At 37.3% G+C, this 18,707-nt stretch overlaps 1 protein-coding gene across 1 annotated transcript in view; it reads left to right on the forward strand.

Annotated features, from left to right (window-relative positions):
- Positions 1-18,707, forward strand: part of LOC136025501 (transportin-1-like) — a 73,938-nt gene that overhangs the window by 20,277 nt on the left and 34,954 nt on the right. Inside the window, 4 exon segments of the mRNA XM_065701532.1 lie at positions 192-381; positions 5,848-6,000; positions 11,103-11,275; positions 16,644-17,008. Of these exon segments, the coding sequence (XP_065557604.1) occupies positions 192-381; positions 5,848-6,000; positions 11,103-11,275; positions 16,644-17,008 (881 nt within the window).

Below are 18,707 nucleotides of genomic sequence, written 5' to 3' on the forward strand. Positions count from 1 at the left end.
ACCTTTGTCTTGGAGGCAATGCTTGATCCAATTAATTTAGTTATTTAATTTTATGCCGGGAGAAATAGAAGACAATGAACATTGGTCGTCTTCTGCAATGTCTGTCTTCTACAACGAATGTAGAAAACAGATAGACCTTTGTCTTGAACATAATGCTTGATCAATCAATTTACTTATTTATTTTTATTTAGGGAGATGTAGAAGATGATGAGATGATACCGGACAGAAGTGAGGACATTCGACCTCGTTTTCACAAATCAAGGACGCATCAAATAAGACATAGCATTAGTGACGGGAGTGACAACTTCGATGCTGGTGATTTTGAGGATGGTGAAGAAGATGATGGCCCAGACGATGGATCTATGTCAGATTGGAATTTAAGTAAGAATATTTTCTTTGTGTCTTCTGAATGGTGAATTTTTTGTTTAAGGGATTTAACCTTTAAGATTAGCTGCAAAGACCATAGATTTCTAAAGGGCCTGATCGATATATCCGCCGGTCTTTATGGGGGTTCAGTGTTATCATCGGACATTGGGAAAAAAAAGTCGGATATCGGCCGTTTTTTTTTTTTTTTTTTTTTTTTTTTTTTTTTTTTTTTTTTTATAATGCACAACCTATCCAGAAGATGGCCCCAGGTTTCTCCAGGTAATTTTTGCTTGTCCAGTCCTTGGGGATGGAACCACCAGTTAAGTCTGACCATTGTGGAGAGCCGTCCTGACCGAAGGAGTTGGTGCGCTGGATTCGGGATCCCTTGTCTGAGAGGACGCGGGTTCGAATTCCGGTGTACCCAATTCTTCAGTTTGGGACGGGGGTCAGTGGCGTGACTCTGTAAGCTTAGCCAGAGTCGACCCAGCTCTAAATGGGTACCTGGAGAAATCTGGGGAAGGTAGGAAGGGTGTGCGAAAGCACAGGATGGCTGGCCCCCAACCCCCATTGCACTTCCTGGCTGAAGGGCTAAGAAACGGAGATCAGCACCGCCGGTACGGACTGTAAAGTCTAATGCCGTATCCTTTACCTTTTTTTTTACCTTTTTATTGTGGAGAGAGCAGCAGAGGTGAGTCGAATGAAGTCAAATTATATTTGTTGTTTATACTTGTCAAGAACAACTGGTGCAGCAATGTTCGAAATGTATGGTGAGTTCAAAAACGTAAATCCAGAGAAGTTGTTCTTGCTTGTCTCCTAGGTCCCAGATTCAAGTTCGAAACCCTAAATCAAGAGGCACTCAGTAACGCTAAAATGCGGCTACAAGGAGAAACACAGGGCCAGACATTGGAAGAAACAAAATTAGCCACTTCAGCAGAAGAGGGGGATGCCCAAAACGAAGGAGAGTAGGCCCAACAAGTTTGCTTGCCTCTGTTTGATAACATTGCTGCAACTTCAAAAAATGAGGACGAAGAGTCAGCAGATAATATTGATAAGCAACTAGAAAGGTATACGAGTGAGGCTGTCATTGACTTATCAATACACACCTGGCGGAACAATGCTCGAAATGCATGGTAATAACGAAAACGTATAACCAGAGAGGTCGTTCATGCTTTTCGTCTGATCCCGGATACACGCACCGACCCCTAAATTGTGAGACATTCACTAATGCTAAAATATGGCTGCAAGAAGAAACACAGAGGCAGACATTGGAAGAAACAAGTTAGCCACTGCAATAGACACTGCAAAGCCACTGCAACCCAAATGAAGGAGAGTAGAGACAGCAAGTTTGATTGACTGCCTGGTTGATAACATGTTTACAACTTCAACAACTGAGGAAGAAGAATCAGCAGATAATATTGATCAGCTTCTGGGAAGGTAAATGAGTGAGGCTGTCATTGACAGGGAAAAAGACTGTCCGTTAGAGTGGTGGTGAAATAACAGCAGTCGTTTCAAGAGTATAGCACAACTTGCCCGGAAGTATTTCTGCTGTCTGCCCTCTTCTTTCCAAAGCAAAAAATTCGTCAGTACAGTTGGGAATATTTATGATGACAAACGAAGGTCTGTGAAAGGAGTAAAATGCCGAAAAGTTGTTAGAGTTGGCTTTTATAGTTATATTTTCATCGATTTAAATAAAAAAAAAAAAAATGAAAAAAATCGTTGCAAAATAATGTGGCCTCAATCTAATATATACATATTGTCTAAATTAAATACTGTATTTATAATATCATAATATAATATGTATTTTAATATAGTAAAAAAATAATGGTTTCGAAAAGAGCTCGATGCACAACGCGTGTTACTGCTGCGGGCAAAAAATATTCTAAGGGACATTCTGTCCGTTTGCATGTATTTCGCAGAAGTTTAGGATCTCGCGACAAGCCGTGTGTTGAAACGACTTGCTGAGAAGCAAGAAAAAAGCGGGAGCAGCTTGAAAGTTGTGCTCTCTGCATTACAGCTTACCTTAGTTGGACTGGACTTATTAAGCTCTGTCAAGACGAGAACTTCATTTGGTTTAATTTTTTTTTTCTAAACAAATCTTTTTTGCATTATTTGGAATCCATAGTGAATTATTGAGGCTGCATCCTGGTATGTAATAGACCAGGGAGAAACTTGTATGAGTATGGGGAGATAATGTAAGGTTTAAACTTTAGGTAAGGCTTTTTTCCAGAGGGAAATTTATTGGTAAATTGTATCGTTAGTGTATCGGTACGATACTGATATATCGGTACCGGGCCCGAAAAATCCTTATCGCTCAGGCCTTATTAGAGAACCTACCCGGAGTAATGGCTAAGCTTTAGTTATCACAAAAGAACATACGATATAGGACTTGTCTATTATTGCTTTCAGTTTATGATGGATCATGTTCTAAAGTCCAGAATTATTATAGCAAATTCTCTTGTTCGTCTGCCATGTCTAACTCTATTCTCACTAAAGATGATTAGTCTCTCCTCATAAAGTGTTTTATTAAGTTGGGCTTTCGTTCTTTTTTTTCTTTTCCTTTTGTTATTTGTTGGGTTGCTGGCACAGCCATGACGGTTAGAATTAAGCTTACGAATCTTTTCAGTTACGGAGAGGGAATATTTTTGTTTTGGCTGAGCTGCTTCTGACAACTTTTTAACTTAATGCAAAAGATCTTACCAGTAGACCAGATCCTAAGCATCAATTACTTCTGCCATTTTCTTAATTACATAGTTTTAAGTAATTTTAAAGAATGCATGAGCTGTGGTGAAGCTTTTTTGTGTTTCCTCTTCGACTCTTCCGCCGTTACGTAAGGCCTATAGCCCTTCTAAGACCACAATATTTTTTTTTTATTTTTTTATTTTTTTTTTTTTTTCAACAGTTATACCTTGTCCAATGGAATTCTATTCTCCTCCCCTCCAGCTCTTGACTTCCTGTTCTCCTCTTGAGTTCCTATTATCTTTCCCTTGAGCTCTTCACTTCCTATTTTTCTCGTGAGCTTCTATTCTCCTCCAGCTCTTGGCTCCCTATTCTCCTCCCCTCCAACTATTGACTTCCTATTTGTCTCCCCTCCAGCTCTTCACTTCCTATTCTTCTTTTGAGCTTCTATTCTCCTCTGCTGCAGTTTTGAGCTTCTATTCTCCTCCCCTCCAGCTCTTCACTTCCTATTCTTCTTTTGAGCTTCTATTCTCCTCTGCTGCAGTTTTTTTAGCTTCTATTCTCCTCTCCTCCAGCTCTTCACTTCCTAATCCTCTCTTGAGCTTCTATTCTCCTCTTGAGCATCTACATCAGATTCCAAAAAATTCCTCTCTTGCATGATCCCCCTTCCACATAGCTGGTGATTGGGCATAGTAAGAAGCATGAAATACCCGCTATTTTATACAACTTGATAGGAAAGCTGTGAATACGGTTCCCTGAGGCATTGTTAACTCAGATTATAACCTTAGATAAGACAAATTTTGTCTTAAAGACTAATAATTGGAAAATAATAAATAAAACAAATTAAAACTAGTTTCCAAAAATGATTAAAAAGCAGAATTTTTTCTTCTCGAGAATCCTTGAATATAAGTGATAAAAAAAAGGCCCCTCTTTATTTAATAATATAATTAATATTATAGTATATAATGTAATATTAATATTATACAATTAATACTAATAATAAACAAAACAAATTAAAACTAGTTCTCAGAAATGACTAAAAAGCAGAATTTTTTGTTTCTTCTCGAGAATCCTTGAAAATAAGCGATAAAAAAGGGGGCCCTCTTTATATATAAGTTGAATGAAGAGGGATTAAAAGCAGATTGGATTTTATATACCCATATTTATTAGACGTTCCAAAAGCTGAAAAAAAAATCTAATAACTCTTCTTTTGAACGGAACAAGATAAAGTTCTAGGCACTTGTATCATATAGCGCCGACCGCTCAAGTTGTTCATCCATTAAGGCATTGTAAAACCGTTAAGTTTCTTTCAGCTTAGCATGAGAAGTGACAGAATACATGGGAAATATATAATCTGGGTTATATATTTGCACCTTAGGGGGTGGGGGTGGGAGTAAAGTATTTGGACAGTGTGAAGTTAGAAAACAATTCTTACTACATAACATGCAGAATAATTGTACCTAACACATTAGGTATGTAGATTCGCTATACTTTACCCCCCCCCCCCTAATGTGCAAATATATAGCCCAAATTTGTTTCTAATATTTTTATCATATTTAGGCACATTTAATTAAGATTGAGCGTCACAGAAACAGGTTCTACTTAGATGAAGAATATTAGGTCGGGGGTATATCATACAAGTACCAAGTTCTAAGATTTTATTATTATTATTATATTAAAGTATCTCTTCAGTGAAATTTTTAAATTTACATTTCTGTTTCGGCTGGAATGAAGTAAGTTTTGAACGTTGAGATATTAATTATGGTTGCCCCCCTTGGGGACAACTTAGTAAAGAATGAATCCTAGTCAATACAAACTCAAAATTTAAAACGTTTTTGGAAATATTTGGCTAAATAGGTGATGAGTTCTGTGCTTCAATTTTTTTCTGTTTCTGACACTAACCTTTTTTTTATTATTTTGTTTGTGTTTTACTTTTACCATCAAAGCTTGGATAAGATTGAAAAAGCTGATTCGCAAAACTAATTCTCCAAACGGAGAAAAAGAAATTTCGGACATTCATAGTAACACATATATACTTGTAGATTTTGGAAGTAATTACACATTCGAAAGGGGTAGAAAAATGGTCACAAATTTAACAGATTTATGTGCCAAAAGTACAAATGACGAAAGTACAAACAAAAAAGATCTGTCGGTGAATTGGGGAAAATGAGTTTAAAAAACTGGATACTGGCTTATTGTTTATATTTAATATATCTGTAGTTTATATACCATAAATAAATTTTTGTTTTAATTCTTAATTTAATATTAAAAAATGGTATATCCTTTTATTTTCTCTGGCAAAGAGAAATTTTTAAAACGGACTGCTCCCTTTTTAAATAAGATTCTTTGGCTCTGTATGCAAAAAACTTGAAATTTCGTTTTAATCTGAAAATGTTCGTCAAGATGACACGTTAATTTTCTGTCAGTGATTTCAGAAAAAATGGTTTTTATTCCTCTGTTTCGTTTTTCGCTGAGCTGAGAAAATAATAAAGATAATGTCAAATATATTCATTTTTCTTAGGGAAATGGAGTGCTGCGATCTTAGACATTTTAGCCAGTGTTTTTAGGGATTAGTTACTGCCGGTATTATTGTCCATCCTTTATCAATGGTTAATTTTCTTAGGGAAATGCAGTGCTGTGACCCTAGAGTTTTAGCCAGTGCTTTTAGGGACGAATTACAACCTGTATTATTGCCCATCTTTTATAGGCAAATGGAATGCTGTAGACTTGGACACTTTAGTCGTTGTTTTTTGGGACGAGTTGCTGCTTACATTATTGCCCATTCTTTAATCTCTTTTTTTTTAGGGAAATGCAGTGCTGCAGCCCTAGACGTTTTAGCCAGTGTTTTTAGGGATGAGTTACTGCCTGTTCTGTTGCCCATCCTTAAAGAAACACTTTTTCACTCCGATTGGGTTATCAAGGAATCAGGAATTTTAGCCCTGGGTGCAATTGCTGAAGGTAAGTTGTCTCATGGCCTTATGTTGATGTTACTATTGCCCCCCCCCCGTGACACGCCGGAGTCAAGGTCAATGTGATTAAACAAATTCAGAAAATAAATTTGTAAAAATTGGGTATCTGAGACAGAAGTGATGGGTGGAACTAAATATGATGCTGGGCTAAATACTTTCGGTGATAAAAATAATCTTAGTAAAGTCGGGCATTTGTAGCAGGTATGATAGGTGTAGCTACTTACGGTGCAAATCAAAAATATCTCTGTAATGTCGAGTATTTAAAGCAGGAGTGATTGGTGTAGCTAAATTCGGTGCAGTGGATAAATAGGCAATCAAAGATAAAAAACTTCTGTGTAAGGTTAGGTATATTTGCAGGATCGATGGGTGCAACTAATACCGTACAGGGGCTAAATATGTATGAAAGAAAAAATAATTTAAGTAAGTTTTGGCATATTATTTAGGAGTCATGGATGGTGCTAAATACGGTGCAGGGGCTAAATACGCACGAAAGAAAAATAATTTAAGCAAGTTGGGGTATTTGAGGCTGGAGTGATTTGCGGTCCTAAATACGGTGCAGTGGATAAACTTATGAAAGATCAAAAGAATCTGAGTAAGGTTGGGTATTTGAGGCAGGAGTGATGGGTACAGCTAATTACCGTGCATGGACTAAATACGTGTGAAGAGAAAAATTATTTAAGTAAGGTTGGGTATTTGAGACAGGAGTGGTGAGTGTAGCTAAATTTAGTGTAGGGGATAAATATGTCGTCAAAGATCAAAGAATCTGCGGAAGGTTGGTATTTGAGGTAGGGGTCATAGGTGCAACTAATTACTGTGTAGGGCTAAATACGTATGAAAAGAAAAAAATAAAATAAATAAGGCTGGGCATTTGAGTTAGGAGTGACGGGTGGTGCTAAATATGATGCAGTGGATAAATGCATCTTGAAAGATCAAAAGGATCTATCTAAAGTTGTTTTTGAGGCAGGAGTGGTGAGAGCAGTTAAATACGTTGTAGGGACTAAATACGTATTTAAAAGAAAAAATAATCTAAGTAAGGTCGGACGTTTGAGGCGGGAGTCATTGGTGGTACTAAATATGGTGCAAGCGATAAATACGCATGAAAGGTATAAAACATCCGGGTAAGGTCGTATATTTTAGACACGAATGATGATTATAGCTAAGTATGGCGCAGGAGATTGGGGTCAACGAAAGAAAAAAAGACAATAAAATTTAATGTGTTGGAGGACGTTTTCCAGAAAAATTGTTCCAGCTTGTGTTTAGGGCTTTTAATTTTTACTAGGTTGTAGTTTATGCTGAAAAAGTAATACCGACAGAACCTCAAATGCGACTTTTCATAATCGAAGGGGTTCAACACCTCTGAATATATATGCTACAATAAGAAGAGAAAATCAGTCAATTTGGTCAAATATCTTGGATTTTGACCAAAGCCCAGTTACCGACGAAATGACTTGAGCATTGTCATTTTGTCATTAGAAATCACTTGTCATTATTAGTGGTATTTATGACATTTATAATATCATCTTTCATCTTGATTTAATCAAAACATTTAGTATTGGATCAAATTACTGATCTCATTTTCTTAGTGCAACACATGTACAATGAAAAATGGCTTGACTATATCCTCGAAATGAACCAAGATGTTGAAATAGTTCTGCTGAATTGCTCTAAAGTTGTTGTTGTAACTGGATGCCCCAATCTTGACTTGGATGACATTATTTAAGGAAAGTGAAACGTGAAAAATAAAAGACTTTCCGGAATTTTTTTTAGAATTATATTTTAGAATTATATTTTGATGGAATGTAGGTCATTCGAGGTGTTTTCCCGTGTCAACACCTCTGCTTCACGTGCGTCAACACTTTTGTGTAGTCGGATTAGTAAGTCTCTAAGACATATATGAAGAAACTATGACTTTTTATTTTTTTTTGTTCAATAATGCACTACCTCTTATTTTTTTGCGCTTTTAGACTGTTTCTAAGTTGATTTTTTTTTTTAGTATGGAATGAAATTAATTGACTTCAATTTGGTTTAGGGCACATAAGTATATATAAAAAGGAAAAGAAATGGAAAGACAACGCTGATTATTGAGACTTCTAGCCATTTGACAAATTACCCAATTTTGTTCCTTTTTTTAGTCTTAGGCTCAACGTGGTTAACTGATGTTTAGCTTTATTTTTGGTCGGTTTGTCGTTTATAGGTTGCAACTATGATAAAGTCGTGCAGACATTCCTAATGACTAATGATTCAGGTCTCCTAAAGTGGAGGGCAGAGAGACCTCCCCTCCCCAAGATATGAAATGTTCAAAAGGAACAAAATACTTTAACAACTGGGGAAAATAAGGAAACTGCTGGCAATAAATATTTTTCAAGCATTAGCCATCCAATACTTGTGATAAAATTTCTGCTGGTAATCTGCTTATCAATAGAAGTAGTGTAGCGAGGGTTTTAAGCCCCCAGGTGTAATCTGCGTATGTATTTATTTTTCAAAAATTTGACCCCCTTCCATTACTCTTCGAGGAAATTCCCGTTGATAGATATTCTAACAGAAATGCAGTTTTTTTTTTTTTTTTTTTTTTTTTTTTTTTTTTTTTTTTTTTAATACAAATGAGTAAGTTTGTTCTAGTTACATGTCCAATCTATTGATTTCATCTGTGCTGTCTAGGTTTAGGAGTACAGTATTTAGACACAAAAACTTTGACTTATGTGAATTGAACTATTGTGTTCAATATCTATTAGATATTATGTCAAATGACACAAGCTTTTGACGTTGCGAGAAAGATTAGAGATACGCATAATATAAATGGGGACAAGCTACCAAATAAAAAAACTGACCTGCACAAGTTTAGTACTTTAGTGGGGAATTTATTTGCCAATATTGATTTGCATATTTTTTTCAAGAATTTAACCCCCCCCCCTTCGGGAAAGATTTCTGTCGGTGTCCTTGTAAGAATTAATGCTGAAAAAATTACCAAAAATTCCCTGCTATACTAAACGATTTTTGCTAGAAACCCAATTGACTAAGTCTGTTGTAATTTTGTGTCCACCCTTTTAGCTGCTATTGTGATACTAAGGCTTATGATTACGGCGATGTAAAACTTGTCCCTGTGTCGACAGATAGAAACCCAATTGACTAAGTCTGTTGTAATTTTGTGTCCACCCTTTTAGCTGCTATTGTGATACTAAGGCTTATGATTACGGCGATGTAAAACGATGTCCCTGTGTCCCGGTCGTCATTTATATTCCCTGTGTCCCGGTCGTATCCATGAAGCTACTTTAAAACTACTACATGAAACTACTACATGAAACACACTTTTTTAGGAGTCCGACATCCCCCGTGCCAATACTAATGACCCTCACCCCTCCTTTATAATAGCTGGTATACAATTGTACATGATGAATTATATATCCATGAAACTACTAAGGCTTATGATTACGGCGATGTAAAACTTAAGGATGAGCTTGTCGTCCTTTCAGTTCTTGAAAATCAATTTTGTTATTAACTTATTGCTCGTACGAAATATGTAGCTTGCTCTTAAAAAACAAACAAAAGAAAAAACGTTAAGCTTTTTTGCTATCAAATACTAAACAATTTTTTAAGAAACTCAATTGACTAAGTCTGTTCTAATTTTTTGTTGATCCTCCTAGTGCCTTTGGGTTGCTGTATTTGACATAAGAACTTATGTTTGTGCTTCTTGCTCTTTCAGTTTTGAAAATCAACTTTCTTATCATTTTGTATCTATATATATAAAAATAAGTTGTCTGTCTGTCTGTCTGTGGATCAGGTGACGTCATCTTTCTGTGTCGGCTGACGTCATGAAATTAGTTGTCGTAATTTATAACGAACGTCATAAATTAGGGTTCGTCGATATGTACTTCATAGTGACGCTGAAAAATAAAGAAGAAAAAGAAAACTGAAAAAAGAAAAAAGGTAAAAAACTAAAAAGAAAAAACACTCAAAGAGAAATTACAGACCGGGACACAAATGACGACCGAGACAGAGGGAATATAAGTGACGACCGGGAACCTCAAAGAGAAATTACAGACTGGGACACCCGGACACAAATCACGACCGGGACACAGGGAATATAAATGACGACCGGGACACAGGGACACAACTACAACAGGGACGCCGGGGGCACAGGCGGGATATATAAATGACGACCGGGACACAGGGAATGTTCGAATAGAAATTACAGACCGGGACACAAATGACGACCGGGACACCGGGACACAGGGAATATAAATGACGACAGGGACACTCAAAGAGAAATTACAAACTGGGACACCGGGACACAAATGACGACCGGGACACAGGGACACATCATTAGAATAATGAGGTATAGATCTGAATATGAATTGTTTTTCCCATGGACAATTATATGTTGCATGTTCAAGAGTCAGTAAACCTGACAATCTATTTATATGCACAGACAATGGGACAGCGAAGAATGTTGTATATTCGCATGTTTTACGTAGTTAAAAACATATATTTATATCTATCTCTATTCACAGGTGGGACACAGGGACACAACTACAATGGCGCGTAACTAATATGGCGCGTAACGACTTACGCGCGCGGGGGGGCTTGGGGGGGCGCGAAGCGCCCCACCAACTAGGTGTTGGGGTGGCGCGAAGCGCCACCCCAACAGCTAGTAATGTAACAAAATTTGATGAACCAAACCTCAAAAGGTAACTTCCTTTCTATTTTACAGGCTGGGGCGATTCCTTAATTACCCGAACTGATACCCTACTTGACCAATTGTTTAGCAGAAAAAAAGCTTTTATACTGCTAGCAGTATTTTTATAGGCGGATCATTTTTGAACACGCGGCTATGATTGGACAGGCAATGTAACTGGACAGCCTTCGAATATTCTGACAGCAATGATTGGCTCTCCAGTCGAAGCCGGTCCTGCTTCTGGCAGGGTGAATGATGTCAATCAAGACGAGGCTTTAAGATTATGTATTTGACATTAGAAGGATATGCTTATTGCCCTTTCAGTTTTTGAAAAATAACTCTCTTGTCATTTTATATAATATTACAATATTTGATGAATCAAATTTTAAAAAAAAGGCAATTTGCTTTCTATTTTACAGGCTGTATGACTGGGATGATACCTCATTTACCCGAACTGATACCTTACTTGACCAACTGTTTAGCAGAAAAGAAAGCTCTAGTCCGGGCTATAACCTGTTGGACATTGAGCCGGTACTCACACTGGGTTGTACAACAAAACCATGACGCATATTTGAAACCTTTAATGACTGAGGTAAGATGTTATTTATCTCATTGTCGTAACTTAGTACTCAATGTCATGTCTAGTATTTTTAGAAAAATAACATACCCAAAATTGGCAGAGGGAACACAGATCTTAAAATCACATGTTTTAGTATGAACTCTATCCCTAGGAACCTCTACTCTTAATACCAGTTACCTACCCAACTCTGCCCCCTAATAACCATCCTTCAAGTCTTTGTTGACACCTTCGGTAGTGCTAGTTCAAATTTTGTCACTGACCAGCTTTGTGGCCTCTTTCTTCTAGCCTCTTTTCTACCCTTGTTAAACATCACCACTCGTAGCGGTAGTAGCGGAGTATCTTAACACAGTTTTTGTTAAAGTTAGCCACGTTGTGTTAGCTATGTTTGTTTGTTTATTAAAGATTCGTACAAGTGTTAAATCAACCAAGAGAAACGAAACCGGTAGTAGACCAAGACCGGTCTACTACCTACCCAACTCTAACCTTAAAAACTATCCTTTAGATCTTCGTTAACACCTTCCCTTGGGTTAATTCAAATTTCTTTCTCCGAGCAGCTCTGTTCCCTAAGCAAGTTTTTGCATACTATTTTTCTACTCTCCAGAGGTTTTAATATATCATAAAAGTCAATCAATTTGCTATCACTCAGTAGCTGAGATTCAGTTCTATCCATCTACTGAATTAAATTTTGAAATTTGGTGTATAGGGTTTTTTTTTAGATCAAAAATACAAGGCATATTGGTTAAAAACCATTGGAGAAACGAGACTTCTAGTTTTTAAGAAAGTTTACATCTCTAAGAAAAAGTTTTAAGTAATATCATAATTCTCGCTTGATGAACCTGAGGCTCATTTTGATTATATAAGTATCTCCAGGGGCGTTACTAGCCAAAATGTTTGGGGGTGGGGGGCGGTGATTGGTTTTACCAAATGGCTGATTATTTGTACCCACTGTTTTCCCCTCTAATAAACATAATGTCCATTTCTAATACGAAACTTGAGGTTGCAATTCAGCCTACAGAATCATATAATATCAGGAAAAATAGCTGCTTAGATCTTTTTCCCATAAGAAGCGTATGAACAACGACATGGTGACCTAGTGAAGAACGGAGCAAGATCTTAGGAGGAAAGTGATAACATGATTTAAATAAAAAAAATATCAGAAGTGAAAAATTGGCAAATTTAAATTAAAATACACAGAGTAAACAAAAAAAGAAGAAATACAACTATATACCTTCAGTTAAAAATTCGAAAGTCTTGGTTTGGAAGACAGCCAGACTTTCTGTAATTCGTCGATAGCTCGTCCGTAACGTCAGTCTCACAGCACATCATGACAAGTTTATCCTAATGGTCATCATCCATCGTTGTGCGTAAACATGTCATGACCAGTTTCAGTTTGCTAAAACTTCTTTCTCCTGTGGCCACAGTTGTTGGCGCTGTCCCAGCCCAATTCTAAATTGACCAGAGAGTTCAAAATGTCGATTTGACAGCGTTAATTTCACGGAATAGTCCCTCAAAGATGGTGCGATTTTTTACTTTTTATGCTTTCAACCTCAGTCCTGGCCAAAAAGTGTTTGAAAGCCTTTAGCTCTAACATTAGTTCTGCGGGAAATAAGCCTTTTCCAGGAAACATCTTCACGCGTTCGGAAATGGTTTCATAGCTGTTATCCATAGCTGTCATCCATGTGAGCCGTCCTGGCCGAGTGGGTTGGTTCGCTGGATTCGGGATCCCTTGTCTGAGAGGACGCGGGTTCGAATCCCAGTGTACCCGATTCTTCCGTTTGGGACGGGGGTCAGTGGCGTGACTCTGTAAGCTTAGACAGAGTCGACCCAGCTCTAGATGGGTACCTGGAGAAATGTGGGGAAGGTAAACAGGAAGGGTGTGCGAAAGCACAGGATGGCTGGCCCCCAACCCCCCATTGCACTTCCTGGCTGAAGGGCCAAGAAACGGAGATCAGCACCGCCGGTACGGACTGTAAAGTCTAATGCCGTATCCTTTACCTTTTTTACCATCCATTTTACCTAGTAAACTTTGGTATGCTGGCCCCAGAAAAGATGAGCTCTCATAGATTGCATCATCCAAGCCGTTCACTGGGGCTCTAAGGACCGCAGAGCTCATTAGTATAGAATGATTTCCAGTCATCCAGCGGGTTGGCTTCAGAATTAGCAAATGCCTCTGAATAACAAGCAGGTGGAAAAGCAAAGCTGCTTTTGCTGCCTCGATTTGCCTCTCTATACGATCCGAGTCTTCGAGGAGAGAATCTAAGATATTGCGTGCGGCCCTGAGTTCTTCATTAGCAGTCATCAGATTGAGGTGCTCAGCTTGCAACTTTTCAGCAAGAACCTTCGTCCTGAACATGACCTGGCCTATGAACATAAGCGTCAGAATAAAGTATCTAAGTGGGTCCACTATGCTGTCAAACTCTCCGATCTGGACGTCCATCTTGTCATTGACAAGTTCTTTAGCTTTAGTGCTGATTCAGCCCACTCCAGTGCTCATTTGCAAGAAATAACTCTTTGCGTTCCACAGTAAAAAATACGTACAGTTTTTGTAAGATCTCAAACATTGTTGAGACTATGGGACTGTTGCTGCAGGTGTGTTCCACGATGAGGTTCTCTCTATGAACGAATGTAGCGTATGTTGCGTAACATCGAATGAAGCGTACTTGTCTTCCAAGTTTGGTTGATAATTGTTCCTTGACGCCCTGTCGGACACCAGGCATATTACTTGTGTAATCATAGCTCTGAACCATAAGGGCCTCTTTGCTTGCGCCTTTCTTTTCTGAAACTTCTAGAATCTTGTTGACATTTTTTTTTATTATCTTTTTTGATTCAAAACCACTAAGGTAGTTCACTGTATTCCTTTTCATCGTTCTTACACACAACCAGTTGCTGAAATGTGGATCGCAGCGAGTAACGAGGTTAACAATTTGACAGAAATTCCCGTCACTGTTACCAACCGTGCAGCGAAGAGCTATCTGCTTTTTCTTTGTGATTTTAGTATATCCATAAGAACCTTGAGCCCTTGTCGGTTTTCAATTACTTCTTTTTCTTGCTGTCTTTTCAAGGTCTTCGTCTTTTCATCCAACATGTTTTCAATGCCGTGCTCGAGTTTGCTGTAAACTGCCATATCAGTTACTGCTGACTGATGAGCAGCGCTTTCAAAGTGTTCATTCATCTTACCAGGGCTCTCTTTCCCTCGGCTCATCCTCTTGTTTCAGTAAATTCCATTTTTAACCAACTTATCTTCTGTCTTTTTGCGTTTGGTCCAGTAGGAAACAGCATGCATGTGGGGCAGTTCACACGGTTCTTGCTGACGCTGTACTCAAGGTACCTGTATTTTTTGGACCAAACAACGTTCATTCTGTTTTTTGTTTTTGTTTTTGTTTTTGCTCATCGATGCATTTTTTTTTCGTATGTTAAGCAAATAATGTTTCTGCTGCTCCTTCAGCGGGAATGGTCGCTCTTAGAGGGTTGTGATCGACATGACAATCAAGAGGTGGGCTTTCAAAAATTATGCTCTTTTGTGGTTTTAACTTTGAATATAGCTGCTGAAAAAACTTCAAGTTATTTAGGTTTTTACCTACACTTTCACACAGACAGGCAATATCAATTGCCAGTCTTTTTTTGATTACTTGATGCACCGTCAAAATGGAACTTTGCTCGGCACTCACAAATTAAATCATTTGCAACGTCAATCAAGGCCAAACACTTTGCAACGTCAATCAAGGCCAAACACTTTGCAACGTCAATCAAGGCCAAACACTTTGCAACGTCAATCAAGGCCAAACACTTTGCAACGTCAATCAAGGCCAAACACTTTGCAACAAGCTCCTCACTTTCCTCTGACATGGCACTACTTGATTCTCATATATCACTATCATTAACAGATTATTCCCTTAGACAGACGTATCGGAAAATCGTGGCGCTTTGCCCCACGATTTTACCGACTGGCTGAAAACATTGAAGGGGTGACGCCCCCTCCCCCCATACGTGACGCCCTTCTGTATTCTCTTGGTCCAAATTATAGCTGTGGGGTTGCCGTGAATTTGCTTTTTTCAAAGGGAATATATCTTTTAAGCATCAACTCTATTCCTAGGAACCTCTGCCCCTAATATCTACTACCTATCTAACTGTACCTCTATTAACCATACTTCAATGTTTCTTAGCACTTTCTCTATTGCTGTGTTCTTTTGTTTTCTCTATTCTAATTTTCGGCATTTTTTTTCTATTTTTGCCAGTTCATCCAACAAACTTCTTTTTCATGATTTATATTCTAAATTTATATCGGCTTATTTGAGTTTATGTTATTTTATGTCAAACAAATATTATTTCAGGCAAAAAAAATGACGTTTTCAGCATTTAAGTTCTTTCTAGATATGACTAAAGAAAAAGTATGTATTTTCCCCCGCCCCAAATGTGGTGTTTACACCATATGGTAAAATATGGTATTACTTACCATATTTTTAATTTTGGCTAATTTCACCCTACCAACTATATATTAGATTATCGTTTTACAACTTCTGAAAGGAAACTACACTCAAATATTTAAAATTTCGATTTTTTTTTCTTTACTATTTCACCATTCAAAACTATATACTTAGTATCTGTTATGCGGTGTTTTTCCGTACTATGTATTTTTCACCATCCTGGATATTAGTGTTTATATTTTTTACTAATTCGTCTTTTTTACTAATTAGTAACTTTTACTAATTAGTAAAATTACTAATTAGTAATTTTTTACTAATTAGTATTTTTTACTAATTATATATGAAAATCTTATTTTTCCGGCTTTCAAAGCGAATACTTGACTGAAATTTTTCAAATTTCAGGTTTTTTGCCATTTCATCATTCCAAACTATATATTAATTTCTTCTTTGTGGCTTTTCAGGTTTTTATCGTACTCTTTATTTTTCTTCTCCTTAAATATTGTATTTTCCTTCTACTTTTAACATTTGCGAAATCATCCTGCTACATCATCTTACTTTGTATTTTTTAAAGCGATTACTTGACTCAGACAAGCGAGTTCAGGAAGCAGCATCCAGGTCTTCTACAAAGAAATTTAGCAGAAATTCTCCTGGGGCGGGATTTGCAAAGGTCTAATTGTTGGAAAAATGGAGGAAGCGGGAGGGAGGGAGTGTTTAAATTCTGTAAATTATGGGAGAAGATGATACGGAGTTTCATCGCCAGTTTATTTGCTAATTCGTCCTCCTAGCTGCACATTAAATTTCTGTTTTGCAGCTTATTATAGGAAAAACGGAGGAATTTAGGGAGGAGTGTCTGTGTAAATTTTGTAAGTTATGGGGGAGGTATGAGCCAGAGTTTCTTTGCCAATTTCTTTTCTAAATTAATCGTGATAATTACATACTAAATTCTTGTTTTTCAGCTTTTAAAGCGAATACTTGACTCAAACAAGCGAGTTCAGGAAGCAGCCTGTTCTGCGTTTGCCACTTTGGAAGAGGAAGCATGCACGGAACTTGTCCCTTATTTGGAATTCATCTTACAGACATTAGTCTTTGCCTTTAGCAAGTATCAGCATAAAAATCTGCTCATATTATATGACGCAATTGGAACGTTAGCTGATTCAGTTGGACATCATTTAAATCGGCCTGAGTTTATTAATATGCTAATGCCTCCCTTGATTATGAAGTGGAATGCTTTGAAAGATGAAGATAAGGATTTATTTCCTCTTTTAGAGGTTTGTTTTTTGTCTTTTAGAGTTCAATTTTTCTAGTTTTTTTTGGAATACTGGCCCAAGTGATAGAAGTATTGACCTCAAAGGCCCTTTGCCTTAACGCCCTTTAAAAACCTTACCATAGACTTTGCTAGCTGTTGGACCCTTCCTTACCCCACAATATCCTTCTGCTTAACATTCAAAAGCCGGGGTCTGCTCCTAGATGGACAATATTCAATCATATGCCTCTTAGCTTTAATGGTTATGTGGCACTTTTGGCATAAAGGAGAATTAACCCCTTCAATTCGGGCAGGGAATGCCTGTTCTGGCTTCATTTATCATTCTTATCTTTGACCTTCTTAGACGTATTATATGTTTAGTCAGTCAACACTCTGATGGAAGTATCAATAAAAAGGATGAATTTATCATTCGTAGCCAGGTTTGCCACTCGGCGATAACCAATCGCTAGATTTCAGTAATTTGCTGGTTAATTTAGTGATGTTCTTCAGTAATCTAGTGATTTTGCGCTTATTTCGTGATTTTTCAGGCAATATAAAAATCACTAGAAATAGTGACAAATCATTCGGGGTGGCAATCGTGTTGGTAGCACTTTTTAAAGACATACATCAACAAAGAAGTGGATACCATTGATTTAATGCGTAACCATAAGCCATTGGTCGTCACAGACATGTGACGACAGGAATTAATTCGAAGGAGCTTCACCCTTTAATATCTGCTTTCGCGTGCACCTATGTGTATGGGATAATATTTAGGCCTAGTGGGGTAATTATTCTCTAAACAAGCTTTGCTTCAAGTTTTATTTTTTTGTTAATTAATAAGCTCTTTCTTCTTGAAAAAAGGTCCATAATCTTGATTAAAAAAAAGCCTATACAGAAACGTCTTGAAATATTTGAAAGTAGACTGCAGAAAATAGTAGAAAATAGTCTACTTTGCAAAAAGTAATTATCTTCAGATTTGAAAGTACACTTTGTAGAAACTTCTGGAAAGACAGAAACGTTTCGAAAGGTTTTCCTGTTGTTGTTTTTTTCTGTTCTAGTGGGGTGAAACTTGCTCTTTTGAACCGATAGTAGTTTATGCTTAGAAAAGTCGTATCCAGGGGGGGGGAGTTAGTGGGTTGCCCCCCCCCCCTCCAAAAAAAAATTGTCTGATTCGTTAAAAAGTAACAAAAATGAATATAAACAAATTTTTTATGCGTTTTTAAAAGTTTTTTTCTGTACCCCCCCTCTCTTGCTGCGAAAATCCTGGATAAGACCTTGAAAATTAGGGTAATGTAATACAGCTAACATTTTGGAACAGACTCTCTTCGTGGATCTTTGCAATTTCTTTTTTCCTATTTTTTACGCAGTAGTTGTATGTGCTAGGAAACCTTAAAAAATTGTAAAAGTAGAATATGTTTTAGCTTGAGCTGCACACAAATAACGAGATTTGTAAACTGGAGAAGCCCATTAACTTTAAATGACTGGAAATTCCTTGCTCTTATTTCCTCGAACAAAATGCAGGCTTTGATGTGTCCTAACGTGTCTTGTGTGTCTCTCAGTCCTAAGTCTCTCACTCTTGTGTGTCCTAACGTGTCTCTCAGTTTACATGTACACCCTAGCCTTCTTCGAACATCTTACTTTTAAAATATAAAACGAAGTAAAGAAAAAGCTGTTGAACTCGAATCTGCCAAAATGGCACACTGTACAGTGTAAGGAAATGTTTCTATATTTCATAGTTGTCTTTCAAATTCAGTAATTTTTTAAGTCATTTTTTTTT

This window comes from Artemia franciscana, chromosome 1, assembly GCF_032884065.1.
Source record: "Artemia franciscana chromosome 1, ASM3288406v1, whole genome shotgun sequence".
NCBI lineage: Eukaryota > Metazoa > Arthropoda > Branchiopoda > Anostraca > Artemiidae > Artemia > Artemia franciscana.